General features: G+C 45.2%; 1 protein-coding gene across 1 annotated transcript in view; it reads left to right on the top strand.

Annotated features, from left to right (window-relative positions):
* LOC132591108 (zinc finger protein 850-like) overlaps positions 1-13,811 on the top strand; it is a 30,028-nt gene extending 16,217 nt beyond the window's left edge. The window contains exon 5 of the mRNA XM_060268911.1: positions 8,927-13,811. Coding sequence (XP_060124894.1) covers positions 8,927-10,714 — 1,788 coding nt within the window. The 3' untranslated portion in view covers positions 10,715-13,811. The remainder of the gene's footprint in view (positions 1-8,926) is intronic.
* The last annotated feature ends 7,001 nt before the right edge of the window (positions 13,812-20,812 follow it).

Here is a 20,812-nt window from a genome sequence, read left to right as displayed (position 1 = left end):
GCTTAATGATCTGCTCTAGAATCTTTCCAGGTATTGATGTCAGGCTGACTGGGCGGTAATTGTTTGGGTTCTCTCTTTCCCCCTTTTTGAAAATAGGGGCAATATTTGCCCTCCTCCAGTCTGCTGGAACTTCGCCTGTTCTCCAGGAATTTTCAAAGATTATTGCCAGTAGTTCTGAAATCACCTCTGCCAGTTCTTTTAATACTCTTGGATGTAATTCATCTGGCCCTGGAGACTTGAATACATCTAAACTAGCCAAGTATTCTTGTACTACCTCCTTACTTATTCTGGGCTGTGTTTCCCCTGCTGGGTCATCTGCTCCATATTCTTCAGGTCGGGCATTGTTTTCTTTTTTGGAGAAGACTGAGGCAAAGAAGGCATTGAGGAGTTCTGCCCTTTCTCTGTCCCCTGTTCGTATTTCATCTTCTCCTCTAAGTGACCCCACTGTTTCCTTGTTCTTTTTTTTTTTAAAACATAATTTTTATTGATTTTACAAATTACAAAAGATGGTACATACATAAACACCTTTTCCACCTTCTTCCCACCCCCCTCCATGGGTCCTCCCCTGCCACAGAAGTATCCCACGCAGGTGAACAGTCAGAAGTGGTCCATTTTATGATTGGGTTTCTGTCCTCCTCCCCCTCCCCTGCCCCCGAAGCCCCCCCCCCCTGCCACCAGGGAGCTCCAGTGAACCAGGGCAGTACGCAGGAGTTCATCCATCCAACCATCTATTGTCATACCAAAAAAAAAGAAAATACAAAAAGAGAAAAAGAGAAAAAAGAGAAGAAAAAAAAGACAAAAAGAAAAAAAGACAAAAACAACAACAACAAAAATTCATCATAATTGTTAAATTCATAATTGTTAAACCATATTTTGTGGGCTTCCCCACCCTCCCCCCTTCCCCGGTTTTTCTCCCTTATTTATCATCTTCAACAGTTTCATAGTTCATATTTTATAACATACACCTTTATATCTTATACCACTTTTAAACTAACTATTATCATTTTCGCCTAATGTCCAATCACTGAAAAATCAAACTCCCATTTTTTCTTCCCGTGCCTAATTTTTACCCCCTCTATAGGCCTCCATATTTTCACCTTTTTCCAGAATCAATTCACTTTTTAAACCTATAACTATTCCCAAACTAACCTTACACCCCCCCGAGTACCGGCTCCACCCCACCAATCCAGCAAGTTCCATAGTCAGCAGTCCAGTTATAATCCTATTAACCCATCCTTACAATCACAACTTCACTTTCCCTTCACCCCACCCCCTGTTTACAGTCTTTTGCCATCCAGGCCTCCATATCAGACCCCTGAGCTTCTTCTCTTCTCTGCTTAATTTTTCCTTCTTCCCTGTGGTCATTCTGGAGTTCCAGTAAATCCAATCGTGCCCCTCTCGAAGGGGAGGCACTCCATCCAACTTTTTGTAGAGTAAAATCATCATTTTTTTCGTGGTGGGCTTCATTTTGTGTTAAATCATCACAGTCCTCATCTTCATCTTTTCCTTCCAAATCACAATCACCATCATTGTCATTCTCACATTCGTCTTCTTCAGTTTCAAAAGCTTCATCTTCTAAGAAATCATATTCTGCCATCACCATCTGGAATTGTTGCTGTAACTCTTGCCGTTGTGTCTCCTCTTGACATAGTTCTATTCTTGCTTCCCACATTAAGGTCAAAACAGTCCGCTGAAACTCAGGCGGGTACCTTTTTGTTGACATAGTTCAGTCCTGTCAAGGTCAAAACTTGTCACATGGGGTGGAATATGATCGCAGTCTATTTTCTCGACTCCATTTTAACAAGCTGGCTGCATTCTTAAAAATAAAGTTCGAACTCACATTTCAAAAGCATATAGACCAAAAAAGAATTTCCAAAAAGTCCAGAGATAAAGATAGAAATAAAATTTAACTATAAATCCTGATCAGCTCACTGGGTTGTCTGGGCTGCCGGCTCCCGAGGAAAAGAAAGGTCTTTCTTAGTCTTAACCTCTTTCTGCAGGGCATTCACAACCACAGTCTCTCTCCCCTTTTACCCTGCATTTAGGGGAGATTCTCTTTGATGCCTTTGAGGAATCCTTTTAAGTTAAAATCTTCTGTTTACGGCTTCGGGTTTCTGTTTACTGTCTCTTATGTTACCGTAGGGGGGGGTGGCTTCCTCTTTTCCCCTCTCTCCCAGGTCCAAATTGTTGCCTTAATTTACATTCCAAAGAATCCAAATTACTCACAGTCTATTCATTTGCTGAATGTTCTTGGAAGAATTGGCCACCTCCACTTCCCAGACTCGCAGCTTCGCGCTCTCAGAGCAGCAGTGTCAGCCTGTCCGCCGCGGTTCACCTCCTCGCTCTCGGGGGCTTAAACAAAGCCGATCCGGGGAGGAGAGAGCCCGCTTTTGGCGCCGCCAGGCAAAATCCGTCCCCAAAAAGCTCGATTTGGGGCTTTTAAGGAGGTTTCGCTTCGCTGGAACGATTCCCTCCACCTCTGAAGCGCCGAGGTCCGCTCCGCTGAGCGGACCCCCATCTGAGCAAGATGGCGTGGTCAACCGGAAGCCCACTGTTTCCTTGTTCTTCCTTTTGCTACGGACATACCCATAAAAGCCCTTTTTGTTGCTTTTAACCTCTCTGGCGAGCCTGAGTTCATTCTGTGCTTTAGCTTTTCTGACTTTGTCTCTACACGTGCTGGCTATATGTTTGGATTCCTCTCTGGTGATTTCCCCCTTTTTCCATTTTTTGTACATATCCCTTTTAAATCTTAACTCAGTTAAAAGTTCTTTAGATAGCCACCCTGGCTTCTTTAGGCACCTTCCATGTTTCCGTCTCATTGGTATTGCCTGAAGTTGTGCTTTCAATATCTCCCTTTTGACAAACTCCCAATCATCATGAACTCCCTTCCCTTTTAGTATTTCTGTCCATGGGATCTCACCCAGCATTTCCCTAAGTTTTCTGAAGTCGGCTTTCTTAAAGTCTAGGATTTGAGTCTTAGTATGCTTGGTTGCTCCTTTCCACTGAATAATAATAATAATAATAATAATAATAATAATAATAATTTATTATTTATACCCCGCCCATCTGGCCGGGTTCCCCCAGCCACTCTGGGCGGCTTCCAAAAAAACAGAAATTCTAAAATACAGAAATCCATCAAACATTAAAAGCTTCCCTAAACAGGGCTGCCTTGAGATGCCTTCTAAAGGTCTGGTAATTGTTGTTCTCTTTGACCTCTAGTGGGAGGGCATTCCACAGGGTGGGTGCCACTACCGAGAAGGCCCTCTGCCTGGTTCCCTGTAACTTGGCTTCTCGTAATGAGGGAACCGCCAGAAGGCCCTCGGAGCTGGACCTCAGTGTCCGGGCAGAACAATGGGGGTGGAGACGCTCCTTCAGGTATACCGGACCGAGGCCGTTTAGGGCTTTAAAGGTCAACACCAACACTTTGAATTGTGCTTGGAAACGTACTGTGAGCCAATGTAGGTCTTTTAGGACCGGTGTTATGTGATCTCGGCGGCCGCTCCCAGTCACCAGTCTAGCTGCCGCATTCTGGATTAGTTGTAGTTTCCGGGTCACCTTCAAAGGTAGCCCCACGTAGAGCGCATTGCAGTAGTCCAAGCGAGAGATAACTAGAGCATGCACCACTCTGGAGAGACAGTCAGTGGGCAGGTAGGGACTCAGCCTGCGTACCAGATGGAGCTGATAAACAGCTGCCCTGGACACGGAGTTGACCTGTGCCTCCATGGACAGCTGTGAGTCTAAAATGACTCCCAGGCTGCGCACCTGGTCTTTCAGGGGCACAGTTACCCCATTCAGGACCAGGGAGTCCTCCACACCCGCCCGCCTCCTGTCCCCCACAAACAGTACTTCTGTCTTGTCAGGATTCAATCTCAATCTGTTAGCCGCCATCCATCCTCCAACCGCCTCCAAGCACTCACACAGGACCTTCACCGCCTTCACTGGTTCTGATTTAAAAGAGGTAGAGCTGGGTATCATCAGCATACTGATGGACACCCAGCCCAAACCCCCTGATGATCTCTCCCAGTGGCTGCATATAGATGTTAAAAAGCATGGGGGAGAGGACAGAACCCTGAGGCACCCCACAAGTGAGCGCCCAGGGGTCTGAACACTCATCCCCCACCACCACTTTCTGAACACGGCCCAGGAGGAAGGAGCGGAACCACTGCATGACAGTGCCCCCAGCTCCCAAGCCCTCTAGACGGTCCAGAAGGATGTTATGGTCGATGGTGTCAAAAGCCGCTGAGAGATCCAGCAGAACAAGGAAACAGCTCTTACCTTTGTCCCTAGCCCGCCGGAGATCATCGACCAGTGCGACCAAGGCAGTTTCAGTCCCATGATGAGGCCTGAATCCTGACTGGAAGGGATCCAAATGGTCCGCTTCTTCCAGGCGTGCCTGGAGTTGTTCCGCAACCACTCGCTCAATCACCTTGCCCAAGAATGGAAGATTTGAGACTGGGCGATAGTTGGCCATATTGGCCGGATCTAAAGATGGTTTTTTAAGAAGCGGTTTAATAACCGCCTCTTTCAGCGGGTCTGGGAAGGCTCCCTCATGGAGAGAAGCATTTACCAACCCGCGAAGCCCATCGCCCAGCCCTTCCTGGCTAGCTTTTATAAGCCAGGATGGGCAAGGATCAAGGAGACAGGTGGTTGGTTTCATTCGTCTAAGCAGCCTGTCCACATCCTCGGAGGTAACGGATTGAAATTGATCCCACAAAACTTGACTAGACAGGACTCTAGCACTCCCCCGCCCCGGCCCTGCTCCCACGGTGGAGTCTACCTCTTCCCGAATCTGAGCGACTTTATCTGCAAAAAACTTTGCAAAATCATTGCAGGAGATCATGTGGCCCGTACTGGGCCCGGATGGAGCAGGTGGTTCCGCTAAATTGCGAACCACCTGGAAGAGTCTCCTGCTGCTGTTTTCTGCAGATGCGATGGAGACGGTGAAGAAGGTCCTCTTCGCCGTCGCCATTGCCACTTGGTAGGCTCGAAGTTGAGCTCTAGCCCGTGTCCGGTCTGATTCAAAATGAGTTTTCCGCCACCGGCGCTCTAGCCGTCTCAACGACTGTTTCATTGCCCTAAGCGCCGGGGAAAACCACGGGGCTGTCCGGGCTCCATGCAATCTGAGAGGGCGCTTCGGAGCCAGACAGTCAATAGCGCTGGTTAACTCCGCATTCCAGCGGGCCACCAGGGAATCAGCTGAAAGGCCATCGACATGGGATAAAACATCCCCTACCACTCTTTGGAAGCCAATTGGATCCATTAAGTAGCGGGGGCGGACCATCCGAATCGGTCCCACCTCCCTGCAGAGGGAAAGGGTTGCGGAGAAGTCCAGTTGCACCAGAAAGTGATCTGACCATGGCACTTCTTTTGTTTCGCTTTTACTTAATGTCAGATCACCAACATCCATAGAGGTAAACACCAAGTCCAAGGCATGTCCGCGGCTATGAGTTGGGCCAGACTTATTCAGGGACAGCCCCATGGTGGCCATGCTTTCCACGAAGTCCCGAGCGGCTCCTTGTAAGGTCGTGTCGGCATGGATGTTAAAATCCCCTAAGACAACCAAGCTAGGTGTCTCCAGGAGCACATCCGACACGACCTGAAGCAGCTCGGGCAGGGAATCCTTGGTGCAGCGGGGAGGTCGGTACACCAAAAGGAATCCTGTACTGCCTCTATTGCCCAACTTCCAGAACATGCACTCAGAAAACTGGGTCTTCCCAATAGGACGCCTGGTGCAAACTAATGACTTCCTAAAAATCACTGCAACCCCCCCCTCCCCGCCCAGATGGCCTGGGTTGCTGTGCATAAGAGAAACCTGGTGGGCAAGCAGCGCCAAGAACGGGCCCATCGGCTTCCTCCAACCAGGTCTCTGTCACACATGCCAGGTCAAATCCTCCATCCACAATCAGGTCGTGAATGGCGGTGGTCTTATTCATCATCGACCTGGCATTGCACAGCAGCACCTTCAGGTCATGTGGGTATCCCTTGCCTATTCCAATATCCGTCCGGTCAGGACCAGACCTGGAGGCAGGGATAGTCCTCAGACAACGACTAAGTCTGCCTCCTCGGTAATGACATGGTCTGGTCTTAGCGTAACTCCTCCTCCTACCCGTGACCACTGAGATCGGTTGTTCCAGTGCACACACCCCTGTGGAATCTGCCCCAGCCATTTTGCTTGCTGGGACCCCCTCCCGGGCAGCCCTGACCCCTCCCCTTAAAAACAAAATAAAACCTCTGTAAAAAACAGCAAAGAACTCAACAAAAGAAAAACACAAAAAAGACAATAAAACAATAAAACCAAAAACAATAAAAATTACAAATACACTAAAATTTAACAGATTCCCACACCCAACTAAAAATCCCTCCCACCTACCACCCCAAACACAATAAAACAATAAAACCAAAAACAATAAAAATTACAAATACACTAAAATTTAACAGATTCCCACACCCAACTAAAAATCCCTCCCACCTACCACCCCAAAGAAGATAAAAACATTAAAAAATCTTTAAAAAGCATTTTAAAAAGAACTCTGTGCTGTTTCAAGTTCCCCTGGGCAGCACCAGCAGCAGAGCGGCGGCAGCAGTCCTTTATGAGGCCTTCCAGGCCCCGCCCTAAACCAGGTGGAGAGAGGTAGGGACAGGGCCTGTGGGCACTCACAGCAGGAGAGAGTCCTGGGCAGCACCAGCAGCAGAGCAGCGGCAGCAGTCCTTTATGAGGCCTTCCAGGCCCCGCCCTAGACCAGGTGGAAGGAGGCAGGGACAGGGCCTGTGGGCACTCACAGCAGGAGAGAGTCCTGGGCAGCACCAGCAGCAGAGCAGCGGCAGCAGTCCTTTATGAGGCCTTCCAGGCCCCGCCCTAGACCAGGTGGAAGGAGGCAGGGACAGGGCCTGTGGGCACTCACAGCAGGAGAGAGTCCTGGGCAGCACCAGCAGCAGAGCAGCGGCAGCAGTCCTTTATGAGGCCTTCCAGGCCCCGCCCTAGACCAGGTGGGAGGAGGCAGGGACAGGGCCTGTGGGCACTCACAGCAGGAGAGAGTCCTGGGCAGCACCAGCAGCAGAGCAGCGGCAGCAGTCCTTTATGAGGCCTTCCAGGCCCCGCCCTAGACCAGGTGGAAGGAGGCAGGGGCAGGGCCTGTGGGCACTCACAGCAGGAGAGAGTCCTGGGCAGCACCAGCAGCAGAGCAGCGGCAGCAGTCCTTTATGAGGCCTTCCAGGCCCCGCCCTAGACCAGGTGGAAGGAGGCAGGGACAGGGCCTGTGGGCACTCACAGCAGGAGAGAGTCCTGGGCAGCACCAGCAGCAGAGCAGCGGCAGCAGTCCTTTATGAGGCCTTCCAGGCCCCGCCCTAGACCAGGTGGAAGGAGGCAGGGACAGGGCCTGTGGGCACTCACAGCAGGAGAGAGTCCTGGGCAGCACCAGCAGCAGAGCAGCGGCAGCAGTCCTTTATGAGGCCTTCCAGGCCCCGCCCTAGACCAGGTGGAAGGAGGCAGGGACAGGGCCTGTGGGCACTCACAGCAGGAGAGAGTCCTGGGCAGCACCAGCAGCAGAGCAGCGGCAGCAGTCCTTTATGAGGCCTTCCAGGCCCCGCCCTAAACCAGGTGGAGAGAGGTAGGGACAGGGCCTGTGGGCACTCACAGCAGGAAGAGTCCTGGGCAGCAGGTGGGAGTGATCATGCACCAGAAGAGCATGATCACTCCCACCTAATGATCCTGCCACTTCTACCCCACTAGCCAGGTCATCACTATTGGTTAGGACCAGATATAAAATGGCTGATCCTCTTGTTGCTTCTCCCACTTTCTGGACAATGAAATTGTCTGCAAGGCCAGTGAGGAATCTGTTCGACCTTATGCTCTTGGCTGAGTTACTATCACTGTTACTTTTCTCTCCCTTAATTTTGACCCAGATACTCTCAATTTGGCTTTGAAGTTTTAAATCCTGGATCTCTTCACAGGTATACACATCCCTGACATATAACGCTACTCCTCCTCCTTTCCTGTTTGGTCTATTTCTCTGAAATAGATTTCATCCCTCTATTACTACATTCCAATCATGAGACTCATCCCACCAGGTTTCAGTGATGCCTATTATGTCGTATTTAGTTTGCTGTACCAAGAGCTCAAGTTCATCTTGTTTATTTCCCATGCTCTGTGCATTAGTATACAGACATTGAAGACCGTTGATCATTCCCCCATGTCTCTTTTTTAAGGATATTTTCCTCCCACCACTAGGTCTATGTGCTGTTTGCTCCATTTGGTCCTTGACATTTGGATAATCATCTTCAGCACTTGGTAGACTCCTACCTTCAGGACCACTCTCTCCCTCCCCCACATAAGGATTCTAACATCCCCACCATGAACCCTGAATGAAGGGATATCCACTGTTTTCTCTGCAAATTTTTTGTGTCTAGTCATGCCTTTTAAAGCAATGACCAGGTTGTTTGAACTGCCCAGGCCTTCTTAAATGTCAGCCTCAGAGCTTTAAGGGAAATTGGAGATGGAGTGGATTCCAGGATTGAGCCAAACAAAATCTATCCCCGATAAAAGCCAAGCAATATGTCAGTTAATACCAGCCAACAAAGGCGGTGAAAACTATTGTAAGGCCTCACATCTAACTCTCTTCAGTTCTTCCTCTATCACAAGCATTCATTAACTATGTTCTTTCTGAGGCTCTAATTAACTTCTCTCTTAATTGCAGGTGGTGATGAATTGGAAGGGAAGAACAAGGGGGACCAGAACAGAATGCACATAGTGGAGAAGTCATATAAATATTCAGAATGTGGAGAGAACATCTGTCAGAGCTACCACTACACCTCACATCAAGGAAAGAGCTTCATTCGGAGGGATAGAATCTCTTCACATGAAAGAACTAGCAGCGGAGAGAAATCGTATCAGTGCAGAGAATGTGGGAAGAGATTCAGTCACCGTCAGAATCTCACTTGCCATCAAAGAATTCATACTGGGGAGAAACCCTATCGGTGCTTGGAATGTGGAAAGAACTTCAGTCGGAAGGAACATCTCACTTCCCATCAAAGAATTCATACAGCAGAGAAACCCTATCAGTGCTTGAAGTGTGAAAAGAGCTTCAATCGGAAGGATGGTCTCACTTCCCATCAAAGAATTCATACAAAGGAGAAACCCTATCCGTGCTTGAAATGTGGAAAGAGCTTCAGTCACAAGCAGAGTCTCGCTTCCCATCAAAAAATTCATACAGGGGAGAAACCCTATAGGTGCTTGAAATGTGGAAAGAGCTTCATTCGGAAGGATGGTCTCGCCTCCCATCAAAGAATTCATACAGGGGAGAAACCTTTTCAATGCCTTGAGTGTGGAAAGAGCTTTCGTCACAGTGCCAGTCTCACTTCCCATCAAGGAATTCATACAGGGGAGAAACCCTATCAGTGCTTAGAATGCGGAAAGAGCTTCGGTTGCAGTTCCAATCTAACTACGCATCATAGAGTTCATACACAGGAGAAATCCTATCAGTGCTTGGAGTGTGGGAAGAGCTTCGGTCAAAGGCAGGGTCTCATTTTGCATCAACGAATTCATACCGGGGAGAAACCCTATCAGTGCTTGGAATGTGGAAAGTGCTTTAGTCAACGTGCACATCTCACTTCCCATCAAATAATTCACACAGGGGAGAAACCCTATCAGTGCTTAGAATGTGGAAAGAGCTTCAGTAAGAGGGTGCAGCTCACTTACCATAACAGAATTCATACAGGGGAGAAACCCTATCAGTGCTTGGAATGTGGAAAGAGCTTTCGTCGGAGAGGTGATCTCACTTCCCATCAAAGAGTCCATACAGGGGAGAAACCATATCAGTGCTTAGAATGTGGAAAGAGCTTCAGTAAGAGGTTGCAGCTCACTTCCCATAACAGAAGTCATACAGGGGAGAAACCGTATCCATGCCTGGAATGTGGAAAGAGCTTCCGTTATAGGCAGAGTCTAGATTTGCATCAAAAAGTTCATACGGGGGAGAAACCCTATCAGTGCTTTGAATGTGGAAAGAGCTTCAGCCAGGGGGTCCATCTCACTTCCCATCAAAGAATTCATACAGGGGAGAAGCCATATCAATGCTTAAAATGTGGGAAGAGCTTTAGTCTCAGGCAGAGTTACACTGCGCACCAAAGAATTCATACAGGAATGAAACCCTACCAGTGCTTGGAATGTGGAAAGAGCTTCAGTCTCAGGCATAATCTCACTACCCATCAAAGAATTCATACAGGGGAGAAACCCTATCAGTGTTTAGAATGTGGAAAGAGCTTCCGGGAGGGGCCCAAGCTCACTTCCCATCAAAGAATTCATACAGGGGAGAAACCTTTTCAATGCCATGAGTGTGGAAAAAGCTTTCGTCACAGTTCCACTCTCACTTTGCATCAAAGAATTCATACAGGGGAGAAACCTTTTAAATGCCACAAGTGTGGAAAGAGCTTTGGTCAGAGTTCCTATCTCATGATCCATCAAAGAACTCATACAGGTCAGAAACCATATCAGTGCTGTGAATGTGGGAAAAACTTCAGTCAAAGCGCCCATCTCAGGACGCATAAAAAAATTCATACAGGGGAGAAACCCCATCAGTGCTTGGAATGTGGAAAGAGCTTCAGTCACAGGTACAGTCTCACTTCCCATCAAAGAATTCATATAGACAGAAAAGCAAAAAAAGAAAATACCGGTAATGACGCAAACATTATTAAACAACCCTTACAAAACACATTTGTATAGAAAAGAGAAAGGGCGGGAGAATAACTAAAAATAGCCTTTATCACATTTGTATCATATATCATATTATTTGTCAACACATAGAAAGGCAGGCTCCTCCCCCAAGGAAGGAGAGTCCAACACCTTCCAAGGGAGTCTGTTCCACTCTGGAAGAACTCTTCCTGTCCTAAAGTATTTCCTGAGGTTTGAAATGTAAAGAGAAAGAAGGGACCTTTTACCACATGTGGTGGACATGCCCCAAAGGAAAAGACTTCTGGAAAAAGATTTATAATGAAATGAAAAGAGTGTTGAAAAACACCTTTATTTTTTTAAAAAAACCAGAAGCCTTTTTACTTGGAATAGTAGGGGGAGAAATCCCCAAGAAAGGCATTATATTCTTTTTGTATGCCACAACAGCTGCTAGAATATTACTCACCAAGAATTGGAAGACATCAGAGATACCTACGATAGATGATTGGCAAATGAAGATGTTAGATTTTATGCAACTTGCCCAAATTACTGGGAGACTACAATAATAATAATAATAATAATAATAATAATAATAATAATAATAATAATAATAATATATTTATACCCCGCCCATCTGGCCGGGTCTCCCCAGCCACTCTGGGCGGCTTCCAACAGAAGAATAAAACACAATAATCTATTAAACATTAAAAGCCTCCCTGAACAGGGCTGCCTTCAGATGTCTTCTAAAAGTCTTGTGACCAGAAGGAAGAGACGGTGGAAGAAGATTGGGGGGGGGATTAAAATTTATTTGAAAAAATATTGTAAGATTAAAAAATTATTTCCTTTGTGAAGATATATAGTTTACATGCGCTAAAATAAGATTTGAAGTAGTATTAGTATAGAATTTAGAAATTGGTTAATAAAGTAAGGAATAATTAAATTAAGTTTTGGTTATAGAAGATGAAGAATAAACTGCTAAAGTTGTATTATAATGAAATTCAGAAAGAAGGGAACAAAGAAAGTCATTTGAAGAAGTGAATGAAAATAAGGTTTATACAGAAATATTTTTATGTATTTTTGTTTTTTGTTTCTCTTTATTGTTTAGTTTGATTCTGTATTAGTTTGTAGCATTATGTGAATTTATTATTTGTTAGAAATGTTATTTGTATGTTATAAAAAGAATAAATATTATTCTGAAGTATTTCCTAAGGTTTAGTTGGAATCTCCTTTCTTGTAACTTGAAGCCATTGCTCCATCCTGAACACCTTGCTCCATCCTGCATGTGGCAGCCCTTTCATAACATGTATACGTTGTAGAAAATAACAATTTCATAAAACTGCACTTGGATGATTCCAATTTCTTTTAAGCCTGAAGCGTAGCTTAATTGAAAAGGCCTGTGCCTGCCTTCTTTTGACGGAACAGAACAAGCTGCTTTTAGGTACTGTATGTAGCAAATGTCTGTTCCAGAACCCTGAAAAGAATTAAGAAAAGAGAATCAGCTAGGCATGATTGTGATTCACCTTGAACTGTTTTGTAGACGGATGAAAGAGGACATTGGAAGACATTTAGTGAATAGGAATATTAGCCAAAGTCTTAATAAAGAAAGACACCAAAAAATGTCATCACATGACACATCACATGACATGACAAAAAATGTCATCACATGATATTATGATGAGGGCTTATCTGAAGAGCCAAATGATTTTGGTTAGTTCAGGATGATTGCATTGGGTTGCAACGATTTAAGATTGCTGTGGTCCTTTGATTGGTGAATAGGAATGATGTGCAATTTGCTATTCCATTAAAAAAAAACTAGAATAAAATATAAATTACTTATTGATCGGAGAAAGAGAGGCGGATTTGACCTACCTGAACTGGAATTATATCATGCTGCAGCAGGTCTGACCTGGTTAAGGGAGTGGATTAAGTTAAAGGACACTGGTGTGTTAGATCTGGAGGGAGTAGGCACTCGATTTGGATGGCATGCATACCTAATAGATGGAGAGAGTCCACAAGGGTTTTATGGACCATATTATAAGGAAATCATTGTATAAAATATGGATGAAATATAAAGGGATCCTAGAACCCAAAACACCCTGGTGGACCTCACCATTAGAAATCATTACCGTAAAGAGAAAGAATATAAACAACAACTGGGCAACATATAAGGTATTACTGGAAGAGGAAAATAATAAACTGAATGAATATAAGGAAGTTAAGAAATATTTGAACGATTGGCTGCAATACTTTCAAATTAATCAGAGATTGGCAAAAGATAAAAAGGATTTGAGAAAGAAATTTCCAATATTGGATGAGTACTGAATCCAACCTAAAAGTAAACATACTTCCAGACTATATGATTTGCTCCTAGAATGGGAGTTAAAGGAGGAGCAAGTGAAGACACAATGGTAAAGTGGGCCCAGGATTTAGGGGAAAGTATTATGATGAGCCACTGGGAACGGCTGTGGAAAAGGGATATTAAATTTACGGCATGCTACAATTTAAGAGAGAATGTAATGAAAATGCAATACAGATAGTACCTGACCCCAGTTAGACTGGCAAAAATGTATAAAAACTGTAGTGATGTTTGTTGGAGATGCAACAACGGGGCAGGAACCTTTCTACACATGTGGTGGGAGTGCAAAGAGATAGTGGGATTCTGGGAAAATATTTACAACAAGTTGAAAAAGTGAATAAGTAGTGGGCTATCTTTAAGGAATACATCATAAGCTATGTGGGAAAAGTAGGACTTTTGACAGGTATTGAGTGAATCCAGAAAATGATTAGAGTGAAAGGAGTGTAAAGTTAAGATAGAAGAAGAGATCAAAGAAATAACGAAATGTGTTTAAGCCAATTGGAAAAATAAAGTAGTGTAACAAGAACGGCTGGAAGTCAAGTCACTTTGTGGGTGTTTGTGTGGGGTGGAGTGTAGGTGTGTTGGTAAGTATAGGTAGGTATAATATAGAGTAATGTAGGTATGCTTTATGTTATAAAAATAAAATATTGTGTATATGTACTGTGTAAATGTAAATGTATGTGTTCTATATGTTAATAAAATGTTTTAATTTTTAAAAAAGGAATGAGGTGCAATTTGGAAGTTTGCCTGGTTCTTTGCAGGCACTTTGTATTTCAATAAAGGCCTATATTTCCACTTGGAGACGTCCTCCTTTTCTTTTGGGTTTCTATGTGGATAACCTCCAGTCTGGGAACCTCTTTTTGAATTTATACTACATATACATGACAGGATTTAAAAATAAATAAATTTGAAAGTGATTTATAATGAGACTGAATATCATTATTGGTTGAAACAACTCTTTAAAACATTCAAAAAATGAACCAGCAATACATTTTAAAAGAGAATTTTTTCTTATGGTTGGGGGGGCACAACAGCAGAGCCCATCTTTTTCAAGGGGTCCTTATTAAACTTGGGAATGTCTGCATGTGATCCCATCTCTACAGCTCACATAAACACCACGCAGAAGGTTGTCGGAGCCTGAAAGGCGAAAGCCTTGGCCTCTAACACAGGCCTCAAGGACAATTTCCCCCATGGAGACCTGGGACCCCTTCTTCTGAAGGGACCTCCGAGGACGTAGCCAGGGCCGCCAGGGTGGATCAATCCCTGGATCTTGGAGGCGATTCCTCGGCTCATCTGGACAATGACATATCATGTTCCTTTCCCTATTTGCCCGGAGTCTCAGCTCCATTTGGGGTTCCTCATTCTGCACCCCAAGGTTCCTCCAAGGCTTTGGGGAAAGAAACTGGGACAGGCTCTGGTTGCTCCCCAGGGCCCTGCAGGCCTGTCTCTTCCTCTGGCCATGGCAGTTCCCAGGAAACCTTTTCAGAAAGGCAGGAGACCCTCAGCACAGAACAGCCAAGTTCGGTTCTTCTCTGCAATGGCTTCCTCTTCTGAGAGCTTCATCTCTTGTCTGGGCTGGACTAGGAGGACTACTGGGGAAACCATAGCTTTAACTATACGGACCTTTGTTGGCAAGGTGATGTCTCTGCTTTTTAAGATGCTGTCTAGGTTTGTCATTGCTTTTCTCCCAAGAAGCAGGCGTCTTTTAATTTTGTGACTGCTGTCACCATCTGCAGTGATCAAGGAGCCCAGGAAAGTAAAATCTCTCACTGCCTCCATTTCTTCCCCTTCTATTTGCCAGGAGGTGATGGGATGGTGTACAGTAAATCCGTCACTGGAGTGATATTTTATGAATTTCTAAAGGTTTTCCCATGGAGTCAGTGCAAAGATACATTCATCAGTGAACTGTTACATTTGGGAATGTGCAGCGGAGACTCTCTGTCTTTGCCTCATTGTGTGTGTGTGTGTGGGGGGGAGATCTTCCAACCCCCTTCCAATTTGTCATAACTGTGTCATAAATTGGGAGGGGTCTTCTGGCAGAAACTGAGCACCAGGCTTGCCCCGCCTCACTCACCTGACCTCCACCTCCCATCTTTTTAGGTGAAACCAATGTAAGTATTTACATTTCCCTGTTTCCCCACTGAACTTGGGTTTAGGATTGTTCTCGGGGTGACTACTTGTCTGGCACTCAGGTGCCAGGATGCCGGCGATTATCACCCAGACAGTACATGGTCTCAGGATCCAGGGATTAGGGCTGCCTCTAGCCATATCCCAAGCTTCTCCTCTTGTAGGCCTTTTCCTTCTAATTGGAACAACGTTGGAATGGTGTAAATGCGTCACTGGAGTGACTTTATATGAATTTCTAAAGGTTTTCCCATGGAGCCAGTACATAGATACATTTATCAGTGAACTGTTACATTTGGGAATGTGTAGCTGAGACTCTCTATCTTTGCCTCATTGTGTGTATGGGGGAGGGGGGAGGTCTCTCAACCCCCTTCCAATTTCCAGTAATACAGTGGATTTATAAATAAAACTATAAATAAAACATTTTATTTACAAGCAAAATATTTAAATAGCTACCTTTCTACCAGCAAGGGGGGGGGGGTTGGTCGGAAAAAAAGGCTGAGGGACACTGGGCTCCATGCGGGGGGTGGGGGGTGGGATCGCATGGAGTCAGTGCAAAGATTCATTTATCAGTGAACTGTTACATTTGGGAATGTGTAGCGGAGACTCTCTGCCTTTGCCTCATTGTGTGTATGGGGGGGCGTGTCTCTCAACCCCCTTCCAATTTCCAGTAAGGTAAAGGTAAAGGGACCTCTGACCATTAAGTCCAGTTGTGACCGACTCTGGGGTTGCGCGCTCATCTCGCATTATTGGCCGAGGGAGCCGGCGTATAGCTTCCAGGTCATGTGGCCAGCATGACAAAGCCGCTTCTGGCAAACCAGAGCAGCACATGGAAACGCTGTTTACCTTCCCGCTGTAGCGGTTCCTATTTATCTACTTGCATTTTGACGTGCTTTCGAACTGCTAGGTTGGCAGGAGCTGGGACCAAGCAACGGGAGCTCACCCCGTCACAGGGATTCGAACCGCCGACCTTCTGATCAGCAAGCCCTAGGCTCAGTGGTTTAACCACAGCGCCACCTGGGTCCCTATCCAATTTCCAGTAACACAGTAAAAATGGAAAAAAATTCCTTCAGTAGCACCTTAAAGACCAACTAAGTTTTTATTTTGGTATGAGCTTTCGTGTGCATGCACACTTCTTCAGATACCCGAAAGCTCATACCAAAATAAAAATTTAGTTGGTCTTTAAGGTGCTACTGAAGGAATTTTTTTATTTTACTTCGATCCAGACCAACACGGCTACCTACCTGTAAACAGTAAAAATGGGGAGAGGTATTCCCATTTCTGGTAACTCAGTGGGTTTATAAATAAAACTATAAATAAAACATGCTCTACTTCAGTGGTTCCCAACAGGTGGTCCGGGGACCCCCAGGGGTCCGCGAGCTATGCCAGAGGGGTCCGCAAGATGCTATTAGAATAACAAATATATTAAATATATTTCGTATGATAACAGATTTTTTGTTTTGGCCGCTTCCTGCATGAGCAGAGACTAGCGCAAAACTAGAATTAGATAGAGGCAGTAGTTCTGCTGTATGCTGTTAGGTGGTGCTTTACAAACACTACTGTTTTGCAAAGAGGCAGCGCGCGCATTCTACTAACGCTCACCTCCCCAAGATGCTTTGCGCGCGTCGGCTTCATTTGTGCGCTACTGCGCAGGTACCCTGTCTTCTCCATTCCCCTCCCTCCTCCCTGGCGCGCGCTGCCTCTTTGCAAAACAGTAGTGTTTGTAAACAAAGCGTTGTTTTTCACGGAAGCTACAGTTCACGTAGTTAAAAATGGACCGTTGGTTAAAAAGTGGTTCGTTAAAACGACAAAGGCCTACAGATGAAGAGGAAGAATTGTAAAAAAACGTATAAATATAAAATATAAAAAGACTCTTAATTTGGCTCTCACTTTTTAATTTTAGGATTAGGAATTAATGGCGGTCCTTGTCACAATAGCGGCTCGATGAGGGGTCCTTGAGAAAATTTTGTTGGGAACCCCTGCTCTACTTACAAGCAAAATATTTTAATAGCTACCTTTCTAGTACCAGAAGAAGGGGGTGGGTCTGAAAAAGGCTGAGGAACCCTGGGCTCCATGAGGGGGGTGGAAATCCCTTCCCACTACATTTATAGGAATCGGCTTGCAGGGATTGGGAGGGGGTAATCTCCTGCCCCCTCCCCCTCCCCCTGGGTCAATGAACTCTCTTCCTAGAGAGGCAGGAAATGATGGAGAAGGGCGGGGGGGCGTTAGAGGCAATGTTGGAGAGGGTGGGGTCTCCATGCACATCCCCTGAAGAGAAGGAGGCCTGCAAACAAAGGAGGAGGAAAAAAGGTGCAACATTTGGGGGGGGCGGGAGAGAGAAGAATTTGCTTTCCCTCCACCTGAATCTACAAAAAAGGAAGCAGGAAGGAGGGGAGGATGGAGGGGGGGCATGAAAGCAAGGAAGGTCTCCGTCTCCCCCTTTCCCTCAGGGAACCAGGAGAGGCAATTTGCAAGCGGCTGCAACGGGGGGGGGGGTGCTCCTCTCCCCCCAACAAGGTTTGCATTTCAGGATGAACCCCAGAACCCCGATCTGCCACCCCTGCCTCAGTCGGGATCATGAAAGCATAGGAGCCAAATCAGAGGGGCCCGAAGGGTATTCTCCCCCCCCCCACAATATATATGGAAGAGCTGCCCCCAATATGGAGGGTGGGAGGGAGTCTGCCTTGGTGCAGGGGAAAATGCCTTACATGGGGGGGGGAGGTGCTGTGTGGCTTTTTAATCCCCAGAGCTGGAGAACAGAGTCGTCTCTGGATTGGGAGAGAGGGAGGAGATTTCGAGTGGGGGGGGGGGTGAGACATGGACAATGTCAAGGGAAAATCGACCAGAGCACGCCAGGCACTCCTGTCTTGCACTGCCTCCCGCAGTTTGGTCAAACTCATGTTCGTAGCTTCGAGAACACTGTCCAACCATCTCGTCCTCTGTCGTCCCCTTCTCCTAGTGCCCTCCATCTTTCCCAACATCAGGGTCTTTTCTAGGGAGTGAGTTCTTAATATCTCAAATCAGAATTTTAATCTATCAAAATTGTTAACAATTCCAAATTTGGGGTGCATGGTACATATTTTCACTAACTATTTCATATATTTCTCATATATGTGGATAATATGTGGATTTTGCATTTGTAATTAGAATTTATATTAGTTTATTAGTATCATAGAATCATAGAGTTGTTAGAGACCACAAGGGCCATCCAGTCCAACCCCCTGCCAAGCAGGAAACACCATCAAAGCATTCCTGACATATGCCTGTCAAGCCTCTGCCTAAAGACCTCCAAAGAAGGAGACTCCACCACACTCCTTGGTAGCAAATTCCACTGCTGAACAGCTCTTACTCTCAGGAAGTTTTTCCTAATGTTTAGGTCGGAATCTTCTTTCTTGTAGCTGGAATCCATTGCTCCGTGTCCACTTCTCTGGAGGAGCAGAAAACAACCTTTCACCCTCTTCTATATGACATCCTTATTTATTTATTTATTTATTTATTTATTTATTTATTTTTACAGTCGAGGACCAGTTCACATCCTTTTATATATTTGAACATGGCTATCATATCACCCCTTAACCTTCTCTTCTCCTGGCTAAACATACCCAGCCGTTCCTCATAAGGCATCGTTTCCAGGCCTTTGACCATTTTGGTTGCCCTCTTCTGGACACGCTCCAGCTTGTCAGTATCCTTCTTGAACTGTGGTGCCCAGTACTGGACACAGTACTCCAGGTGAGGTCGGCCCTCGCCACCTCCACTGCTGCCGCCGCACTCCCTACTCTGTCGTCTGTGTCTTTTTCCTAGGATCCGGAATGAATTAGTCCGTTCCCAATGCATTCCTATGGGAAACCACGATTCGACTTAAGAATTTTTCTACATACGAATGTGCATTTTTGATGTTAATTTCCTATAGTTTTCTATTATTTCTCTCTGAAAAGTTGACCTTTCATACTGAAATCCTTTCTTTTTATCATTCTTAAATGTTTCATTTAACTGAAAATCTGTTACTTTCTCTCTATACGTAGCCCATTCCGTGTCCATATTTATTCCCCCTCCCTGATATTGCCTTTAACGGGGAGAGCCACCATGGTGTTCTTTGTTCCAATAATCCTTTATACTGTATTCTTGCCTTTTCATACCATAAGTATGCATGCCAACCGAATCTATTGCCATGCCCTTCCACATCTAATAAATCTGTATTTTTTAATTTTATCAATTCCTAAATTCAGAAAATGCATGAGGCTTCATAATATAATTTCAGGTCCGGCAGTGAGAAGCCTCCTCCCTCTTTGATGTCTGTTAATAATTTGTCTTATATTCTTGGCTTCTTGCCCTGCCATATAAATTTTAAAATATCATTTTGCCAATCATTGAGACATGCCATATTACTTATTACCGGGAATGATTGGAATAAAAACAACATTTTGGGCAGTACCTTCATCTTAATAACTGATATTCTTCCCAACAAAGAAAAGTTCATTCTGTTCCAGATTTCCAATTTCATTTTTATTTATTTCCAGGTTTTTTCATATATACAGTATATTAATATTCCTTGGTGTTAACCAAATCCCTAAATATTTCACTTGGTTGTGAATATCTATACCTATTTCTTGTTGAATTTTTTCTTTAATATGTTTCAGGATATGTTTAACTAATAATTTCATCTTGTTTTTATTGTGTTTGAAAAAAGCAACTTGTTCAAACTTACGTATAACCTGTTTGAGTGACTCCAAGGGTCTTCTAGTCCAACTCCATTTTAAAAGAACACATAAAACACATAAAACACATTTTTATAATTGCAATAAAGGAACAATGAAAACACAGAAAGACTGGAAAGTAATCCTTAAGCTATCCTACATTGTTTATAGTCTGTAAATTCATTGTTTTACAACACCTCATTCATGGCTACATTAACGACAAAGTGTATAAACTCCCTGGTGGCAGCCGGAATAAAGGAGGTGCTTAGGGGAGCAACCGACATGGGGAGGGAAGATTTCCCTGGGGAGAGAGGAATCTCTCTGCCCATGTGATTGGCCCATCTTTCAGAAATCCGTAGAAAGAGCAGGAAGTATAGGAGGCTGAAAGCAGAGTTCATCTGGAGCTGCTCCTCCCTCTGCCAGCATTGAGCGTTTGCCCATGACATGAAGCTGCCACAGCAGGTCCTGGAAGCTGCACACAGTTGGATTTCACCCCCAAAGGTGCCCCCCTCCATCGCCTCCCGAGACAGACGGATGCCAACAGGGTCTCTTTGCCTGCTGAGGATTTTACCCGGGACCTTCTTCTGCATGCAAAGCATTGTATTTGAGACCTTTAAAAAACATAAATCATTTTTTCCAATACAGCTTTGTCCACTGCCATAATATCACAGAATGATCACTCCTATCCTCAATCTCACATCACGATCATGTTGCCTCGCCCAATACTGTACCCTCAATTGGAACCCAACTACCAATTTGCTTGGCCAGACGTTTCCAATCATTATATCCCCACCACAAATACCTCTGTGATGATGATGGTGATGATGATGATGATGATGATGATGGCGGCAGCGGCATTAAAGTATCCTGTTCTTGTTCATTCAAGGGAGACCAGATGGTGTCATAGAATCATAGAGTTGGAAGAGACCACAAGGGCCATCCAGTCCAACCCCCTGCCAAGCAGGAAACACCATCAAA

The sequence above is a fragment of the Zootoca vivipara genome, chromosome 2, assembly GCF_963506605.1.
Source record: "Zootoca vivipara chromosome 2, rZooViv1.1, whole genome shotgun sequence".
In the NCBI taxonomy this organism is placed as follows: domain Eukaryota; kingdom Metazoa; phylum Chordata; class Lepidosauria; order Squamata; family Lacertidae; genus Zootoca; species Zootoca vivipara.
This window is presented reverse-complemented; position numbering and strand designations above follow the sequence as displayed.